Source organism: Elephas maximus, chromosome 19, assembly GCF_024166365.1.
Source record: "Elephas maximus indicus isolate mEleMax1 chromosome 19, mEleMax1 primary haplotype, whole genome shotgun sequence".
Lineage (NCBI taxonomy): Eukaryota > Metazoa > Chordata > Mammalia > Proboscidea > Elephantidae > Elephas > Elephas maximus.
The window spans coordinates 39074572-39092592 of NC_064837.1; the positions used below are offsets into that span (position 1 = coordinate 39074572).

At 36.0% G+C, this 18021-nt stretch overlaps 1 protein-coding gene across 5 annotated transcripts in view; it reads right to left on the bottom strand.

The window, feature by feature from the left end:
- STXBP4 (syntaxin binding protein 4) overlaps positions 1 to 18021 on the bottom strand; it is a 191816-nt gene that overhangs the window by 137026 nt on the left and 36769 nt on the right. For 4 of the 5 annotated variants that reach the window (XM_049861123.1, XM_049861126.1, XM_049861124.1 and 1 more), the window contains 4 exons: positions 12797 to 12903; positions 12169 to 12385; positions 11129 to 11207; positions 6219 to 6313 (listed from right to left, as the gene is read on the bottom strand). In XM_049861123.1, the coding sequence (XP_049717080.1) occupies positions 6219 to 6313; positions 11129 to 11207; positions 12169 to 12385; positions 12797 to 12852 (447 nt within the window). In that variant the 5' untranslated portion in view covers positions 12853 to 12903. Of the gene's footprint in view, positions 1 to 6218; positions 6314 to 11128; positions 11208 to 12168; positions 12386 to 12796; positions 12904 to 16928; positions 17058 to 18021 lie in introns of those variants that run through there. The other variant, XM_049861125.1, reaches the window with a different exon arrangement.

An 18021-nucleotide genomic window follows, 5' to 3' on the forward strand; every position in this document is an offset into this window, starting at 1 on the left:
GGAGGCAAAGTTTAAAGATAGGTAATCTTCAATATTGGACACTGTCCCCTTATAAATTTCTTCCCTCTTTGGAATCTGTTTAACCATTCATCATTTCATTTAGCAAATATTTATTTAGTGCTTATTATTTGTCACGCACTAAACTATCCACAAGAGATAGACGAACAAGATATAGTTAGGCCCTGCCCTCAAAGAGCTTAGTCTCCAGAGTAGGAATAATATGTAAATAAATGTAAAAAAGTATAACACATGATCTAATAGAGGTGTGTATGGGGTATTCTATGGCAAAAACAAAATGGTTAATGTATAGATGGGTAATCTGACTGGAGACAGTGAGAGGAGACAGTAGCAAGAGGGATTATCAGGAAAGACGCCTTCAAAAGTGATTCTTAAACTTAGTCTAAAATCATCTGCCCAACCTGTCTACCCAGTCATAAGTATTTGCTTTACATAACACTGCGTGATAATTCTTAACTTTGTGTGTTTTTTCCCTTCAGTTATAAAAATGTTCCAAATATACTCCGCTAAAAAAAGTAGAGAATACAAAAGAGATCCATATATCTGCTGTCATCAAATACTCACTGATATTTGCTTGAAATTTATATGTATTTTTAAAGAAGGAAAACATTGTAGACTTGGTTGAAAGCCTTCTGTATGGCTCCTCAACAGTGACCACTATCCTAAGGTTGGCATACCCTTTCTGTTCATGATTTAATGCTATTAATATTGAACCATGCATACCTAAATAATAAGTACTCTTGTTTTGCACACAAGATTTTTTACATAAACAGTATAAAAGGATAGCACTACAAAATATTTTTATTTTTACTCTGATGTTATGATTTCACAATTTTTCAATATTGTTGTTTCAAACTAGTTCAGATATTTTAACTTTAAATAGTATTTCATTGTATGAATATATTATAATTTATGATCCATTCCCTGATTGATGGGCTTTTATAATCATTCCAAGCTGTTTTTATTACAAAACATTATACTTGTCTCCTTGTACACATGTGTGACAATTTTCCTTACAGTGTGCTGTGATACATATTGTCAACTTTGTAAGACATTAAAATTGTTCTCCAAAATGTTTATGCCAATTTACGCATACTAGTAGTACATAAGCATTCCTACTTGTTACATTCTTAACAGCATCTGGTGTTTTCATGCTTTGATTTTTGTCAATATGGTTGATATAAAATAGTATGCTTTTTTTTTTTTTAACTTTAATTCCCTTAATTACAGGTGAGATTGAACATCTTTTACATATTTATTATCCATGTTTCCAAGTCATAAGGTATTCAGAAATATGTTTTAAAATTTTCATGAGAGTATTAAGAAAAATCTTTCTGTTACTGATTTCTAATTTGGAATTTGACATTCTGGCAAGAGACCGTGAACAGTTCTTTAACCGTGCAGACTTTCTTTGTGACCTAAACCCCTAAACCCATTGCTGTCGAGTCAATTCCAACCCACAGCCACCCTATAGGACAGGGTAGAACTGCCCCATAAGGTTTCCAAGGAGCAGCTGGTGGTTTCCAACTGCTGACCTTTTGGTTAGCAGCCAAATGCTTAGCCACTGCGCTACCACGGTCCCTTGTGATCTAGGGCATGGTCAGTTATTACAAATACTCTATGTGTGCTTGAGAAGAATGTAAGTTCTTTAACAGCAAGGTGCAGAGTTTATATCCTTACTAATTTTTTATTTCCTTGGTTTTTCAATTTAAGAGAATAGAGTGTTTAAAAAAAAACTCCTATTATAATAGTGGATTTATAAATTCCTCTTTGAAATTCTGTTGGCTTTTTACTTGAAATATTTTGAGGCTATGCTGTTAGGTATGTATTGACTCAAGATTTTTATATTTCCTTGGTAAATTAGTCATTTTTATCACCATAATAAATCTTTTTATCTCTAACAATGCTTTTTCCTAAAATAATGGACAGAGTAGAACTGCCCTACAGGATTTCCAAGGAGCGGTTGGTGGATTCGTACTGTCGACCTTTAGGTCAGCAGCCAAGCTCTTAACCACTGTGCCACCAGGGCTCCTAAAGTAATACTTTTTCCTAAGAAATCAAATGACATATTACATTGGGCAAATATGCTGCAAATGACCTCCTTAAAGTTTTAAAAGCAGAGATGTCACTTTGAGGACTATGGTGCACCTGACCCAGTCCATGATATTTTCAATCGTCTCACATGCATGTGAAAGCTAGACAAGGAATAAGGAAGACTGAAGAAGAATTGTTGCATTTGATTTATGGTATTGGCAAAGAATATGGAATATATCTTGTGCAGTCAGAAGAACAAACAAGTCTGTCTTGGAAAAAGTACAGCCAGAATGCTCCTTGGAAGTGAGAATGGTGAGACTTCATCTCACGTACTCTGGACATGTTACCAGGAGGGACCAGTCCCTGGAGAAGGACATCATGCTTGGTAAGATAGAGTGTCATCGAAAAAGAGGAAGGCTCTTGATGAGATGGAATAACACAGTGGCTGCAACAATGGGCTCAAATAGCAATGATTGTGAGGATGGTACAGGTCTGGCAATGTTTTGTTCTGTTGTATGTTGGGTTGCTGTGAGGCAGAACCGACTCAACAGCACCTAACAACAACAACGCTTTTTCCTGAAAATCTATTTGTATGAATATAGCTACGTAAACTTTTTATTAATTAATACTTACTTGGTATATCTATTTCTACCACATATAAATATATTTATATATAAATATATAAAACTTCAGTATAAAAACATTCATGCAATCCAGAAATTTATAAATTGAGAATCCCTTATAATCCACCCCCATTCTATAGTAGGGTTTCTCAACCTCAGAACTATTGACATTTTGGGCCAGACAATTCTTTATTGTGAGGAGCTGTCCTGTGCATCGTAGAAGACAATGTTTAGCAGCATCCCTGGCCTCTGCGTACTAGATGCCAATAGTAACCTTCCCCTCCCACCTTGAAAACCACTGCTCTAGAGGTAAACACTATTAACAATTTGGGGCATAATTTTCCACATTTTCTCTCCAAAAATGTGTATATGTATAATATTTATATATGTGTGTATATGTATACAATATACTTTTTTTTTCCAAAAATTAAATTACCTCTTGTGGAGAGGGAGAGGTATATATGATCGAGAAACACAGGGAGTGTGAAAGATTGATTCTAATGCTGGGTACATGTGTGTCCGTTTTATCACTATTCTTTATACTGTGCGTGCACCGTATATATATATATTCTTTTGTATATTTTTCATATAAAGAAATAAAAGTAATTTTATAATAGTACTGCAAATAAGCATCTATCACAGTGGTTCTTCTTATATTAAGCAATAATAAAATTGTACAATCCAATCAAACATAGTGTAAATTCAACAACAGCTAAACTTAGTAATAGGTGAAAGTGTTGTTGAGAGCAAAATTTACTCTGATGAATACAGCATATCATATCACTCAGGGCAAGCTCATAAATTTAAATTGGAAGTAATTTATTTTTGATGAAAAAGTTGGTTCCAATAATTTCTTGAATGACTAAGGTCATCTTTTGACCTTAAACAAAGATGCAAGTTTGCTAATTGGACAAATAAGCATCCATGACTTCTTCTGATGTTTGAATGATGAATAAAAAATATCTTTACACACTTCCCAACAGAATATAAAGAACATTTCATTAGCTATAGTCAGATATTGAGTATGCTACTATTTACTACAGTTTTCTTCAAACGTTACAGAAACCGCAGAGGTAAAGTAAATAACAGCGAAATGGCATCTGTATCCCAGAACATCTTCTTCAGGTACAAATATAGAGATGGTAAGAGGTGCAATAATTCTTTGTCTCTAAGCTGACTAATAAATTGTATTCCTATTTGCAATACTAACATGCCTACTTATAAGTCTGGAGCACTGGTGACGCAGTGGGTGACTGCTAAGGCTGCTAACCAAAAGGTCAGCAGTTCAAATCCACCAGCCACTCCCTGGAAGCCCTATGGGGCAGTTCTACTCTGTCCTACAGGGTTGCTGTGAGTCAGAGGTGGCAACGGGTTTTTTTTTTTTTAGTACTTACAAGTTTAACATTAGGATCAAATAAACCACGGTACTTGTAAAAATACTTTGAAAAAATAGATAGGTACAAATAACTATGGTAAAATTATTTTTAAATGTCTGTATATTAGGAAACCCTGGTGGCATAGTGGTTAAGAGCTTGGCTGCTAACCAAAAGGCCAGCAGTTCAAATCTACTAGGCACTCCTTGGAAACCTATGTAGCAGTTCTATTGTGTCCTGTAGGGTTGCTATGAGTCGGAATTGACTCTGCAGCAACCTGTTTTTTTAATCTGTATATTAAACCATTCTCAGGGTATTCATTGAAAGAAGCAATGGTAAGTGCATTTTTCAGACAAGAAATTAAGAAAGAACTATTTTAGTGTTAGCAATCACTTTCCAGTATATCTGGAGAAAAAAATTCCCTACTTTGACCAGTAAAACAGACGATTTCATAAAGACGATGCCAATATGTGTGTGTCCCTGTGTGTGTGTGTGTGTGTGTGTGTGTGTGTGAGAGAGAGAGACACTCTCCCGACAGGTAATTTCCTTCATCAAATTCTAACTTCTTGACCCTCCTTAAAAATTGTACTGAGTAGGCTAATTATTTAATAACAACCACATTGTTAGTCAACACCTTTTTCTTGTGAAACCTGGTTACAAGGCCAAATATCTAGATGCTATGTATAATACAGAAAATAAAGGAAAGATAATTTTACTTCATTTTAAACACTTAATCACACTGGCCTTTTCTATTACTGAATAGAAAACGTTAAAAATTTAATGGATAATGAAACTGAATTTGTCTATAAAATTACAACTAAACTAGAAGAATTTATTTTAAATTGAAGTGGGACTCATATTATTATATAAATATATAAGTATGTAAAAAAGAACAGTAGCTTAGAAAATAAAAGTATTTAGAGGTTAAAACCTAATTTAAATTTTAGAAAAAAACTTAAGTGAAATAGTTTCCTACTCTGAAAACAAAGAATAATTTACTAAAAGATCACTGTATCTTGAATAAAAGCAGAGAAAAATCCATAAATGCAAATCAGTTCAAGTGTGGCTTCCTTTGATATAAAACTGCCATTTTATTCTTCCACAAAATAATCCATTTGCTTAGGCTAAAAGGAGGATGAAAGATTGGAATTCTGATCAAATGTCAAGCAACTCACATTTCTCAGAATGAAAATCTAGATGATTTTCATATCACAAAGCAAATTAGTCAGATGGAAAATAATATTATGTCCTAGAAAAATTTAAAAGGAGTAAAAGAACAAAGTCTGCTAGGCAAAGCCATTAGCCAGATAATTTTCTCCTTATCCAGAAGAATGGTTAGTTATTATATCTTGGATGTTCAGAAACGTATGTTAAATCAATACAATTAAAAAACAATATTCATTTTTAGATATGTAATAGACACATTTCCAAACCTCAATCACTAAATTTTTGAGGATGTTGATAGGAATTGATTGCAAACCTTGCCATTAGACAGAACTGACAGGAACAGAGAGGTTGTGGCTCTTCAGCGCTATAAGCATCTTACATTACAAAATGACACAGCACATTCTTCCCGTCAGCTCCCTGGGCAGTCTGGTAGAAACAGTTTCAAGATGCTTTTCTATCTTTAATTTTTACTTTCTTAATCATTTTAAGTTTTTTTACATACAGAAGCTTTCAACGTTTTACACTTTCCAGGGCTATTTTTCGGTGCCTGAGTACACTGCTTAGGGTGCATCTTCTTCATATTTAGTGAGCATCGGAACATTTTGTCTTTAGGATATACTTTCTCTTTAATTTTTTTATAGTCAGAATAATGAAATATTACTTCATTGCATTTATTGCTATTATATGTGAAGCCTAATACACTTTGTCATAATTTATTCCATTTTTTTTTTATTCTAGATTATAGAACATCATATTTGTCTCATTCCCAAAGAGGAAGGAACTCATTAATTTAAACATCAATTTAATTACAAAAGGGTTTACATTGGTTTAGAACTAGGAGACCAACATGAACTGTCCAACTCAAGGATGAACTGGATAATATAAATGCAAACCACCATTCATTTCATTGTAAATCAGTAACTCACCAAGGAACAAATGGCTCCAGTAAGACCACTTTCTTGCTGTTGTTTTATGGGAAAAGGTAGAAATTTAAAGTATTTACCATTTCCAGTTTCTCTGCCTTAAGGCGAACAGAGGGATTTAGGGAAATCTTCTTTGCTTGTGATCCAGAATTATCCATCCAGGCAGGGGCAATACCTAAGAGACAACAGGGTACACCTTAATTGGAAATTTAACTGAAATGGAACCTTTCAATTGACAGGATGTGCTCTGGGTTCTTGCTGTTCCAAAATAATTCTGGCTAATCAGTTGTCAGATTTCACTTTTGTTTTTCATTATTATTTTTCCTTAAATCTAAAAATGTACCATATAAACCAACTTCACTTGAGCCCTAAAAGATATAGAGTGGCCAGTTAGGTACAGTTAAATCCCATGGAAATATTAACTTAAAAGACAAACGTATATCCCACCATCACCACCATCATCCCAATGCCTTACTAATTGTAGTCTCTTTTCAAATAAAATAAAATCTTATGAAAATTTTTAAAAGATCATAATAAATATTTCTTTAACTGGCAAAAGTAGTTTTTTTATATGAATTCTGGAAGTACCCTGGAAAAATCCATAAATGCAAATCAGTTCAAGTTTGTATATAAAGTATGATACAGATTCAGAATTTTTTGAGCTAAAAATTCTACTTCTTATTTTACAGAAGGGTTATATTTCCAGTATCATAAATGGACTCTCAAGAGTTGAGGTTCACAGACCTCTCATCCATTCTCCAAAACCTTCTCAATATACCCGGATTATTTAGATGAGCCTTTGTCCTTGTCGAATGAGAAAATTTATTCATTTTAATACACCAAAGTTTATAAATCAAATCCCTGTAATTCGTATCAATCCTTACTATCTAAATTGTCACTATTCTAAATGAACTTTAAAATGCTATTTTACTAGTCCTACATAGAAACAAGAGGAAGAGAAAAAAACTTTTTAAAATGTCACATCTTTATGCAGTGTTTTAATTTTTTAAAATTTCTCAGAGCATCTGTCTCTAAGTACAAAATAATTTGCATTCTCTTTCTTAAGAACATAAGAAGCTCATATGAAAATAAACGGTCCTCTTCTAAACCTTTAACACATCTTTCACATTCTATGTAAAATCCTGAATATAGTTTATAGGTGTCAAGATCATAAAAAAAAAAAAAAAAACAAAACAAAACAAAAAAAACACTGGTTGCTGACTTTGAGTTTCAAACGGAATCAAACCTTGAGTTGACATGAGAGAGACTGGTTTTCAGTATAATAGAATTTTTACAATTCTGATAAAAGGAACAAAGTCTTCTTTGTTAATGTGATACCTAAAGGCTGGCCATGGGAGGAAAAATACTACATGGATTTTTTTTTTTTCTCATAAGAAAAATTCTCTGCCAAACCTGAAGTGTGGCATAAGAGGTCAGCATGGAGTGGTGAGGTATGCTAGTCCAAACATTTGTCATTTTTAAGGTTTGATCTGGTGAGGCTAGTACTTCACAAATGACTTCCAACATGGTGATTGACCTGTAATGAAGACACACGAACACTTGGTGGACCCAAGCTGACCTGGTTATGCTCTTAGATCAGGACTTTCCCGGTGAATTACTCAATTTAAGTGTATGACTGTGGATGGGTGGGGAAGGGGATGAAAGCAAAGGGGAGAGAGATGAAATGAGAGGATGAGATACACCATGTACACACACACTGAGGCACGCATTCTCACTTATGTTTTCTGCATCTAAGCATAAAAATTTGTCATGTGTTACACTGGAAATAACAGAAGATTAGCTCTTATTCATTCTTATTTCTATTTAGGCAGTGCACTAAGGACTTTACATATGTGAGCTTATAAATCTTCATAATAACATAGGTGTTTTTATTCTATTATGGATTGAATTGTGTTCCTCAAAGAGATATACTGAAGGCCTAACTCCTGCACAGGTGAATGTGATCTTGCTTGGAGAAACAGGGTTTTTCTTTGGAGATGTTATCAGTTAAATTAAGGAAATCACACGAGAGGAGAGTGGATTCTAATCCTCATCTCTTCTGAGTAGGGATGCTTAAGTGGCATCTTATAAAAAGTAAAGGACAAAGACGGAAACAGTCACACACAGGTGGAGGACAGCATGAGATAACCCATCTACAAACCAAGTAATTCCAAGAAACACCTGGCGCTGTGTGCTTGAATTCAGACTCCCAGTCTCCAGAACTGTGAGAAGATAAATTTCTGCTCTTTGAAGTCACCCACTTTGTGGTTTTTTGTTACATCAGCCCTAGCAAACTAAGGCATATTCCCATTGTAAAGATGAAAAGAGCAGGGTCCAAAGAGGTAAAGAAACTAGCCCAAGGTCACACAGCTAAGAAGGATTTTAATCTCTTGTGACTCTGAAGTGTGTCAGCTCCTAAATGTGTCAACATCTTTCAGCATCAGTTTTCTCATTTGCTAAGTAGAAAGAATAAAACAGAACCCCAAACAGGAGTTGTAAAGGTAAAATCAATAGAAAACTACTTTGAAAACTCTATTGTTAGTATTAACTACTAAACCAAAAAAAAAAAAACTACTGTGTTTAAATGGAAAATTTAATGCAAAATTTTACTAACTCCCCATTTAATGATATGCAATCATGACTTAACAAAATCTGTTTTTTCTTCCAGCCAACTCGAGACAAAACCTTAAGAAGGACTGTGTGCATAAATCCAGTATGCTTTGGCAACTCAGAGTAGCTTGGCCCAAAAAGGCCCTCATCCACAGTTTGCCTCATTTGTCGATGACATCTCTCTATCCCAAGCTCAAGCTCTGTATTTGCTCTTACCTGGGAGTAGACTTTTCAAAGTATGGCTTATTATTATTATTATGGATCTGCTGTTTCTTCTCTTTTTAAGAACAGATGAAAGGGGATGTTTTTATAAGAGTGAGGTCAATACCATTTGATTAATACCATGAAGCCTCAATGGATATTCTTCCCCAACACTACTTTATTTCAATTTCAAAGACTCTGTGCACGGGAATTAAGACTTGCTTTAAAATAATGAGAGTATTTCTTCATGCAATTATTTCTTAATTGATTTCCTTAGAAGTGTCTTTAGTACCCTTTCAGCTCATTCACAAACTCATGCCTTATTCAACTTAAGGCGATAGTAAATGACTCTGGATTGGAAAGTAAGAAATTTGTACAACAGGGTAGTTTTTAAAAACATATTCAAGTACTATATGGATTTTTAAAACTTCTAAAGTTTCACATTTTGGGAAGATTTGGAGATGGGAACAAGGATGGGTTTACCTGAGTTTTTTTTTAGGTTAACATAAAACTTTACACTTCTTGAATAAAAACCAGTTGGTTGAAAGAGACTGGAAGTGATAATTAATGATCTGGGAATAATAATTTAGGAATAATCTATAATTAAGTATTTAAAACAGACAAATCACCTAGAGTTAATTTAGAGTTGACTTCGTTTTTTTTTAACTCCAGAAATATCTGCCTAGTACATTTAGGTGGAAGTGAGAAAATGGGAGTGAGTCAGTGCTATTTCTACCCTAGAAGTAGCTTCCCTTTTAATTGTATTTTATTATTTACTATATAAAGCTTAATCACTTGAATATTTTTTCAATAAATTATTTTTTTCTAATAAAGTCTAGAATCATTCCTTATAGTCACTGGTGTACATTTACTGCAGTTTATTTATGATTTCATTGTAGGATCCCTCTGCTCTCATCAGAGCTGTCTCCTAGGGTCCTTGTTATTGTTGTTAGATGCCGTCGACTCATAGTGACCCCCTGTGACAGACAGCAAACTGCCAGTCTTTCTCCTGTGGAGCTGCTGAGTGGATTCGAACTGCCAAGCTTTTGGTTAGCAGCTGAGCACTAACGATTTCACTACGAGGGTTCTTAGCTCTGTGCTTTTGTTCGTGGTTCTTCCTTCAGTTGGAATGATCTCCTACCTTCACTTTATCATCTGATGTTTACTACTTCATTCAGGATTTGGATGACATTTGATTTTTACTAATTTTTCTTAACTAATTTCTGCATATTGAGACAAATACCCTTACTATGGACTAGTTTTACAGTGGTAAAGAGGGCAGAGGATTGAATCAAGGGTTGAAAGTTTTCTCTTCGGCTCTAAAGACACACATTGGAGTATTATGTGAGCTGCACTCTGTCTGCAGGGTCTGTAACATTGATAAACAGCAAAATGTACTGAGCACATACTACGTACCAATTACAATGAGTCCCAGACACACACACATGATCTCACGTAATACTCACAACAACCCCATGAGGCAACCACCTCAAGGTTACATAGCTAATAAACTGGGAGCAGGGATTTGAGCCTCCAAGTATTCATTCAGAGCTGAGTGGTGAACCGCTGTGCCTTCTCTACACCACTTAATACTTCTTTCCTCAGCTCGCTTTGTTCATGTCTTTACATTGTTTGTCTAAATGTGTCATTCACCTATAAGATGTTATGTTCCTTAGAGTTCTAAAACCATCCACACCCTGATACCAGTTTTACACAGAGCACTGCATATAGTACTTGCTCGATAAAATACACACACACATGAACACAAACATATATACACACACAGTTAAATGTATTCTAATCTGAATAATGAAGGATTTTTTAACCCAGTTTTAACATGCTTCACCAATATTTCACTAAAAAGATAAGGCACTGTAATCTTGATTTATAGAAGAGTTTTCGTTATTTGGTTTTGGCAGTTCATTAATTATTACAGCCGGATATATACTGTTATGGTAATGCATCTTTTAAAATTTCAACTCTTTGTTCAGGAAAATTTTCAATAAAAGCCATACGCTAACAGGGACCACTGGACAGTACATTCATTTTACTCTTTTATTCATTGAAGGCAAAAGGAATAATGCACCCTTCCTTCATGTCTATTAAGTCACATTATGTACTTCTCACTGAGAGAGTAATTCAAAAAATAACAAGAAAAAGGAATTAAATGTGCATTTACCTTTATTAGACATACCCGTAGGGCTGCTGTCTGATGGAGTAATTGGAGTCTGTTCTGTTTTTTTGTATCCAGTTTTTATCTATCAAAGAAAATGAGGAACATGAAATATCATTTTTGAAAGTAGGTCAAAGACCAGACTAGAAGCTCATGTTAACATAAAAAGAATGGTTAAAGAGATTAAAGCAATATTCCAAAAAAAATGTGAAACCTCTAAGATTATGGTATAGTCATCTTTGAACAAAGCAATTGTGAGTTAAAGGTAAAAATTGCTTTCAGCTCTACCGCATCCAAACAACAAAATATAAAGCCGAGCACCTTGTCTTTTAAAAGGTCTTACCACTGCAGTGACAAAGTGTCAGGAGCTGACAGAAAATCTTATATTCTGTTTCTGACTAGCATGTACCTGAAACTAAATTTACCTTTGACAAATTGTATTCCACTGACAGAAAGCCTATTTGAGCTTTCTATTTTATTTTATAGCTAACACTAATGAATACATGCTCTATTTTATAACTCTGATATGTTAGGGCACTGTAGCAGTTAGTAATTAATTACATAAATTCTCATCTAGAAATTCCCGATTTTGTGTAACCCTAATAGGGTGAACTACATTCTGGCATACATGTAAGGATGAGTAGGGTTAGCCTCACTGTGTGCTAAAAAAGCTAAGGGACAAAAATGGAGACTGCCTGGTTTCAGTCCAGGAGAAAACAGAAATGATAATAAACTAAACCGTATTAGGAACTGACTGGCACTAAACGCGACACCCCTAACATAGTTTTCAAAGACGCCTAAGTACCTCTTTGTGGTGCCACTGTATCAGGCTGATATCTTCTAACTGATCATGATGCTCTGGGTGTAGGATGCGCTGACTTCAAAAACTGTCTACTGACAGCGCAACATAAAATATTAAATATTAAAAAAAAAACTTTCAAAGAAATGCTGATTTATTAATTATAAATTATAATTCTGTGTATTTCAGAAACATAAAAACAGAGAATTTATGAACTGTCTAAATGAACAGACAAATTTAAGCTTACCTGACTTGTCTTAAAAGAAGATAAAATGGCATCTTTTGTTTTAGGGGTGGATGAGGTCTTTAGAATGAGTATTTCAGGAGAAGACAGAAGGCTCAAGGCTGAGGTCTGAGGCCCATGTTCTCCTGAAGCTGGTAAAATGGATGTACGTGATGGATTGTCTGGGCGATTGCTATCACATTTTTGTCTTATGAATGCTATTTCCCAATCAGATTCTGATCTGGCATTAAAAAGAAATCACTTTATAGATATGTTATAAAACATAAAAAAAAAAAAAAAAGCAAAAACGCACTGCCATCAAGTTGATGCCAACTCATAACAACTCTAAAGGGTTTCCGAGGCTGTAAATCTTTACGGAAGCAGACTGCCACAGACTGCCACATCGTTCTCCTGCAGAGCCACTGGAGGTTTCGAACTCCTGACCTTTTGATTAGCAGTCCAGTGCATTAACCACTAAGCTACCAGGGCCTATAGATATACTATAATTGAATTCTAAGATAGTGTTTCCGATATTAACAGAAAAAAAGTTTTTTTTTTCTTTTAGAGTCTAAAGTACTTAAGACATTTAAAATCAGTATTTTAAAAAAAACATGCTAAGTGCCTCATTATATCTTATGGAGAGGATAGTTACTTCAACTTGGCTCTGGTAATTATGCTTTTTGCTTCTTCAAATGATACACCAATCATTGATTCCTTGTTTATTGAGACAAGCTGATCTCCTGGCTTCAAACGTCCATCCTAAAAAAAAAACAAAACAGTAAAATTTAAAAAGAAATGAATGATTTAATATATATATATATATTATTATTCATCAATACAATTAAAAGCAAAGAAATGATTTAGTGAAGAATATTAAAAAAAAAAAGACAGACAAATTACCTCAGTAGCAAAACGTTTTGATTAGAGCCTGGTTTGATAATATACGCAAGGGAAATTGAACTATTCGTGTATTCTTTCAATACACCTGCACACTAAGGAATCCTGAGCATATAAGGACACAAACTGGGACACCAAGAAAAGAGATGTCTCAAAAGCTTGGCACTATGACAACAAAAAAGCTCTCTGTGATACAGTAGGCCACACAATCCTGGGATATCTCAGAATAAAAGATACATTCACTTTAGTTTCTGAACATTCCTGTATCTTTCATGCCACCCAAGCTGTTCAGATTTATCCCACATTTATAAATAAAAAAGAATTCAGGCAAGGATCTTAATTATATTGATCTTACCCATATTTCAGCTCATGATCAAACACATATCCTGGATCTGTTACCCCTCCTGTGACTCAAGCCTAGTTGGCTGCTGATAATGACCAACTCCAACTAGTTGTCTGGCATTGTCTTTGCTAGGTCCTGGCTCTGCCTCTATCTAGCCTAACTGGGTAAGATACAGCATATCAGTCACAAGATTTTATATTATTTGTTAGGCAAGTTTCTTAGCCTTCAGTAGTCTTTTCTCTTAACTCAAATTGGAAAAGAGCAATGAACTCTCTTCATTTTCAGTTCCTATGATACTTCTCTATCATTACTACAAAGGCAGAAAGCATTATTCCTATAAGTAGGAGAAACTTACAAGGCTAAAAAGCTAGATTTTCACCCTGATGGTATTTAAGTATTGTTGTTGTTAGGTGCTGTCGAGTCAGTTCCGACTCTTAGCGACACTATATACAACAGAAAGAAACATGGCCCGGTCCTGTGCCATCCTCACAATCATTGCTATGCTGTGTCAATCCATCTCGTTGAGGGTCTTCCTCCCTTTTGCTGAACCTCTACTCTACCAAGCATGAAGTCCTTCTCCAGGGACTGGTCCTTTCTGATAACACGTCCAAAGTATGTGAGATGAAGTCTCACCGTCCTTGCTTCTGAGGAGCATTTTGGCTGAACTTCTCCCAAGGCAGATTTGTTCCTTCTTCTGGCCGTCTGTGGGATAGTTGATATTCGCCACCAACACCATAATTCAAAGGTCTCCTTATTCCTTCTCCAGCTTCTGCATGCGCATGAGGCAATTGAAAATACCATGGCTTAGGTCAGGCGTACCTTAGTCCTCAAAGTTATGACTTTACTTTTTAATGCTTTAAAGAGGTCTTTTGCAGCAGATTTGCCCAATGCAATACATTGTTTGATTTCTTGCCTGCTGCTTCCATGGGTGTTGATTGTGGGTACAACTAAAGTGAAATCCTTGACGTCAATATTTTCCCTGTGTATCATGATTTGCTTATTGGTCCAGTTGTGAGGATTTTTATTTTCTCTATGTTGAAGTGTAATTCATACTGAAGGCTGTAGTCTTTGATCTTCATCGGCAAGTGTAAAAATGGCATGGAGGCATGTCTGACCTCCTCTAACTTCACGAGGGGAAAGGAGAACTAAGATCAACAGCCCAAGGCTGATTCCCCTTGAGGGGGAAGCCAGACAAGTGCTGTCTCCTGCTGCCAGGTCTCTCCTGCTACCGCTTTTCACCATCTTCAGGGTTACAGCTTGCTCTCTCTCTCTCTGGGTCTCCTGCTTCCAGGAGTTTCTTAGTGCAGGGATTCCAGGTCCAAATGACAAGCTCTCTGCTCCTGGCTATCCTTCCTTGGTGGTGACAGGAGCCTCCTCTCTGCTCTGGAATTGGCTCTCTTTTAAGGCAAAACTGACCAGTCCCCTTGGTGGGCCACAATTACCCTATCACACCGTCCCACCCAATCACCTGGGTGGCAGTCACAGGACCATTGCTAGAAAGGCCACAGAAAAAGTAATTAATCTCACTGCAGCAAGTACTTCAAGTCCTCCTTGCTTTCTGCAAGCGAGGTTGTGTCATCTGCATATTACAGGTTGTTAATGAGTCTTCCTCCAACCCTGACGCCCCATTCTTCCTCATATAGTTCAGCTTCTCAGATTATTTGCTCAGCATACAGACTGAATAAGTATGTGAAAGGATACAACCCTGGCACATGCCTTTCCTGATTTTAAACCATGCAGTATCGTATCCCCTTGTTCTGTTCAAATGACTGCCTCTTGATCTATGTACAGGTTCCTCAAGGGCACAGTTAAATGTCCTGGAATACCGATTCTTCACAATGTCCATAATTTGTTATGATTCACACAGTAGAATGCCTTTGCATAGTCAATAAAACACAGGTAAACATGTTTCTGGTATTCTCTGCTTCCAGTCAAGATCCATCTGACATCAGCAATGATATTCGACGTTCCACATCTTCTTTTGAACCCAGCTTGCATTTCTGGCAGTTCCCTGTCAATGTACTGCTGCACCAGTTTTTGAAAGCTCTTCAGCAAAATTTTAATTGCCTGTGATATTAATGATATTGTTAAATAATTTCCACATTCTGTTGGATTACCTTTCTTTGGAATGGGCACAAATATGAATCTCTTCCAGTTGGCTGGCCAGTTAGCTGTCTTCTAAATTTCTCTGCATAGACAAGTGAGCACTTCCAGTGCTGCATCCATTTGCTGAAATTTGGAGCCGTGTTTTTCACCAATGCCCTCAGGACAACTTGGACGTCTTCCTTCAATACCACTGGTTCTTGATCATATGCTCCCTCCTGAAATGGTTGAATGTAGATGAATCCTTCTTGGTACAGTGACTGTGTATTTCTTCCATTTTCTTTTGGAGCTTCCTGAGTCATTCAACATTTTGCCCATAGACTCCTACAATACTGCAGCCTGAGGCTTGAATTTTTTCTTCATTTCTTTCAGCTTGAGAAATGACGAGTGTTCTTTCGTTTTGGTATTCTAACTCCAGGACTTTGCACATTTCATACTTCTCCATTTATCATTAGTACAAAGGCAGAAAGCATTATTTTTATAACTAGAAGACACTTATATGGCTAAAAAGCTAGATTTTCACCCTGATGGTATTTATGTAACTTCCACAAATTCAAGGGAATATCTTTTTTCATAGTGTAATGTACCAAAGCATATTCCTTGGATGCCTGTCTTTCATCCAAACTGCATTATACACAGTAATGGTGATTTACAGTTATTTTACTACTAAATGCCAATATAATAGTTATTTTAAAAATACAGGTATATTTACTTATACACATATAAAACATTTACCATGAGGTTTATAGGCTTGTGTTATCTACAACACTGTGTAAAAGACATATAGCCCAAATGCATAATTACGATACTCTGAAACATAAACACCATAAAAAATTAACAAAAAAAAAGCAATTTGGTTTTAAAAATATAAAGTTTAAAAAATGAATTTGAATTTAATATAAATATAAATCACTGAATGTAAGTACAAAGTCAGCTCCATTCACAGCTGATTTTTTTTTTCTTCCATTTGATCAATTTATGGGAGAAAACACGATAGAAATGCTAGAAAAGACTAAGCAACATGGAGAAAGCATCTACCATGTGATATGGATCTTGCAAATGTGTCCTACAAATTCAGTAACATGCAAGGGCTGATTTTGTAAGACTTTGTAAACATAGTTCTGTGTTGCCTGGGCCCAAATTTTATCACAGCATTTGGTTACACAGGCAGTTAAATTAACTATCCCCAGAACCCTCACTTATGTACACTAGCTTGCAGCTTAATATGCTAAATTTTAGTTTCAGGACCATCAATCACTCAAGGTTAAAGTGAGATGGTAACAAACACGGACAGCAATATCAGAAGATGAGGCAAATAAACAGCAAGGGAAGAACAAACCCAAAATTCACAAAAGTGGTTATTTCTGAGAGAGAGGGTGGGGATTTTGATTGGGAAGCACACAGGAAGCCGAAACAAGTACTTAAAATTTGTATTTCTTACCCATGTTCACTACAGCACTGTTTACAATAGCAAAAAGATGGAAACAAACAAGATGCCCATCAACAGATGAATGGATAAATAATGGTATATTCACAAAATGGAATACTACGCATCGATAAGGAACAATGATGAATCCGTGAAACACTTCATAACATGGAGGAATCTGGAAGGCATTAAGCTGAGTGAAATTAGTCAGTTGCAAAAAGACAAATACTGTATGAGACCACTATTATAAGAACTTGAAAAATAGTTTAAACAGAGAAGAAAATATTCTTTGATGGTTATGAGAGTGGGGAGGGAGGGAGGGAGAGGGGTTTTCACTAATTAGATAGTAGATAAGAATTATTTCAGGTAAAGATAGCACACAATACAGAACAGGTCAGCACAACTGGACTAAACCAAAAGCAAAGAAGTTTCCTGAATAAACCAAATGTTTCGAATGCCAGCGTAGCAGGGGCGGGGGTTTGGGGACCATGGTTTCAGGGGACATGTAAGTCAACTGGCATAATAAAACCTATTAAGAAAGCATTCTGCATCCTACTTTGGAGAGCGGTGTCTGGGGTCTTAAATGCTAGCAAGCGGCCATCTAAGATGCATCAATTGGTCTCAACCCACATGGAGCAAAGGAGAATGAAGAACACCAAACACACAAGGTAATTATGAGCCCAAGAGACAGAAAGGGCCACATAAATCAGAGACTCCATTAGCCTGAGATAAGAAGGACTAGATGGTGCCCGACTACAACCAATGACTGCCCTGACAGGGAACACAACAGAGAACCCCTGAGGGAGCAGGAGAGCAGTGGGATACAGACCTCAAATTCTGGTAAAAAGACCAGACTTAATGGTCTGAGACTAGAAGGACCTGAGGGCATGGTCCCCAGACCTTCTGTTAGCCCAAGACAGGAATCATTCCCAAACCTAACTCTTCAGACAGGGATGGACTGGACTATGGGATAGAAAATGATACTGGTGAAGGGTTAGCTTCTTGGATCAAGTAGACACGTGAGACTACGTGGGCAGCTCCTGTCTGGAGGGGAGATGAGGGGGCAGAGAACATTAGAAGCTGGCCGAATGGACATGAAAATAGAGAG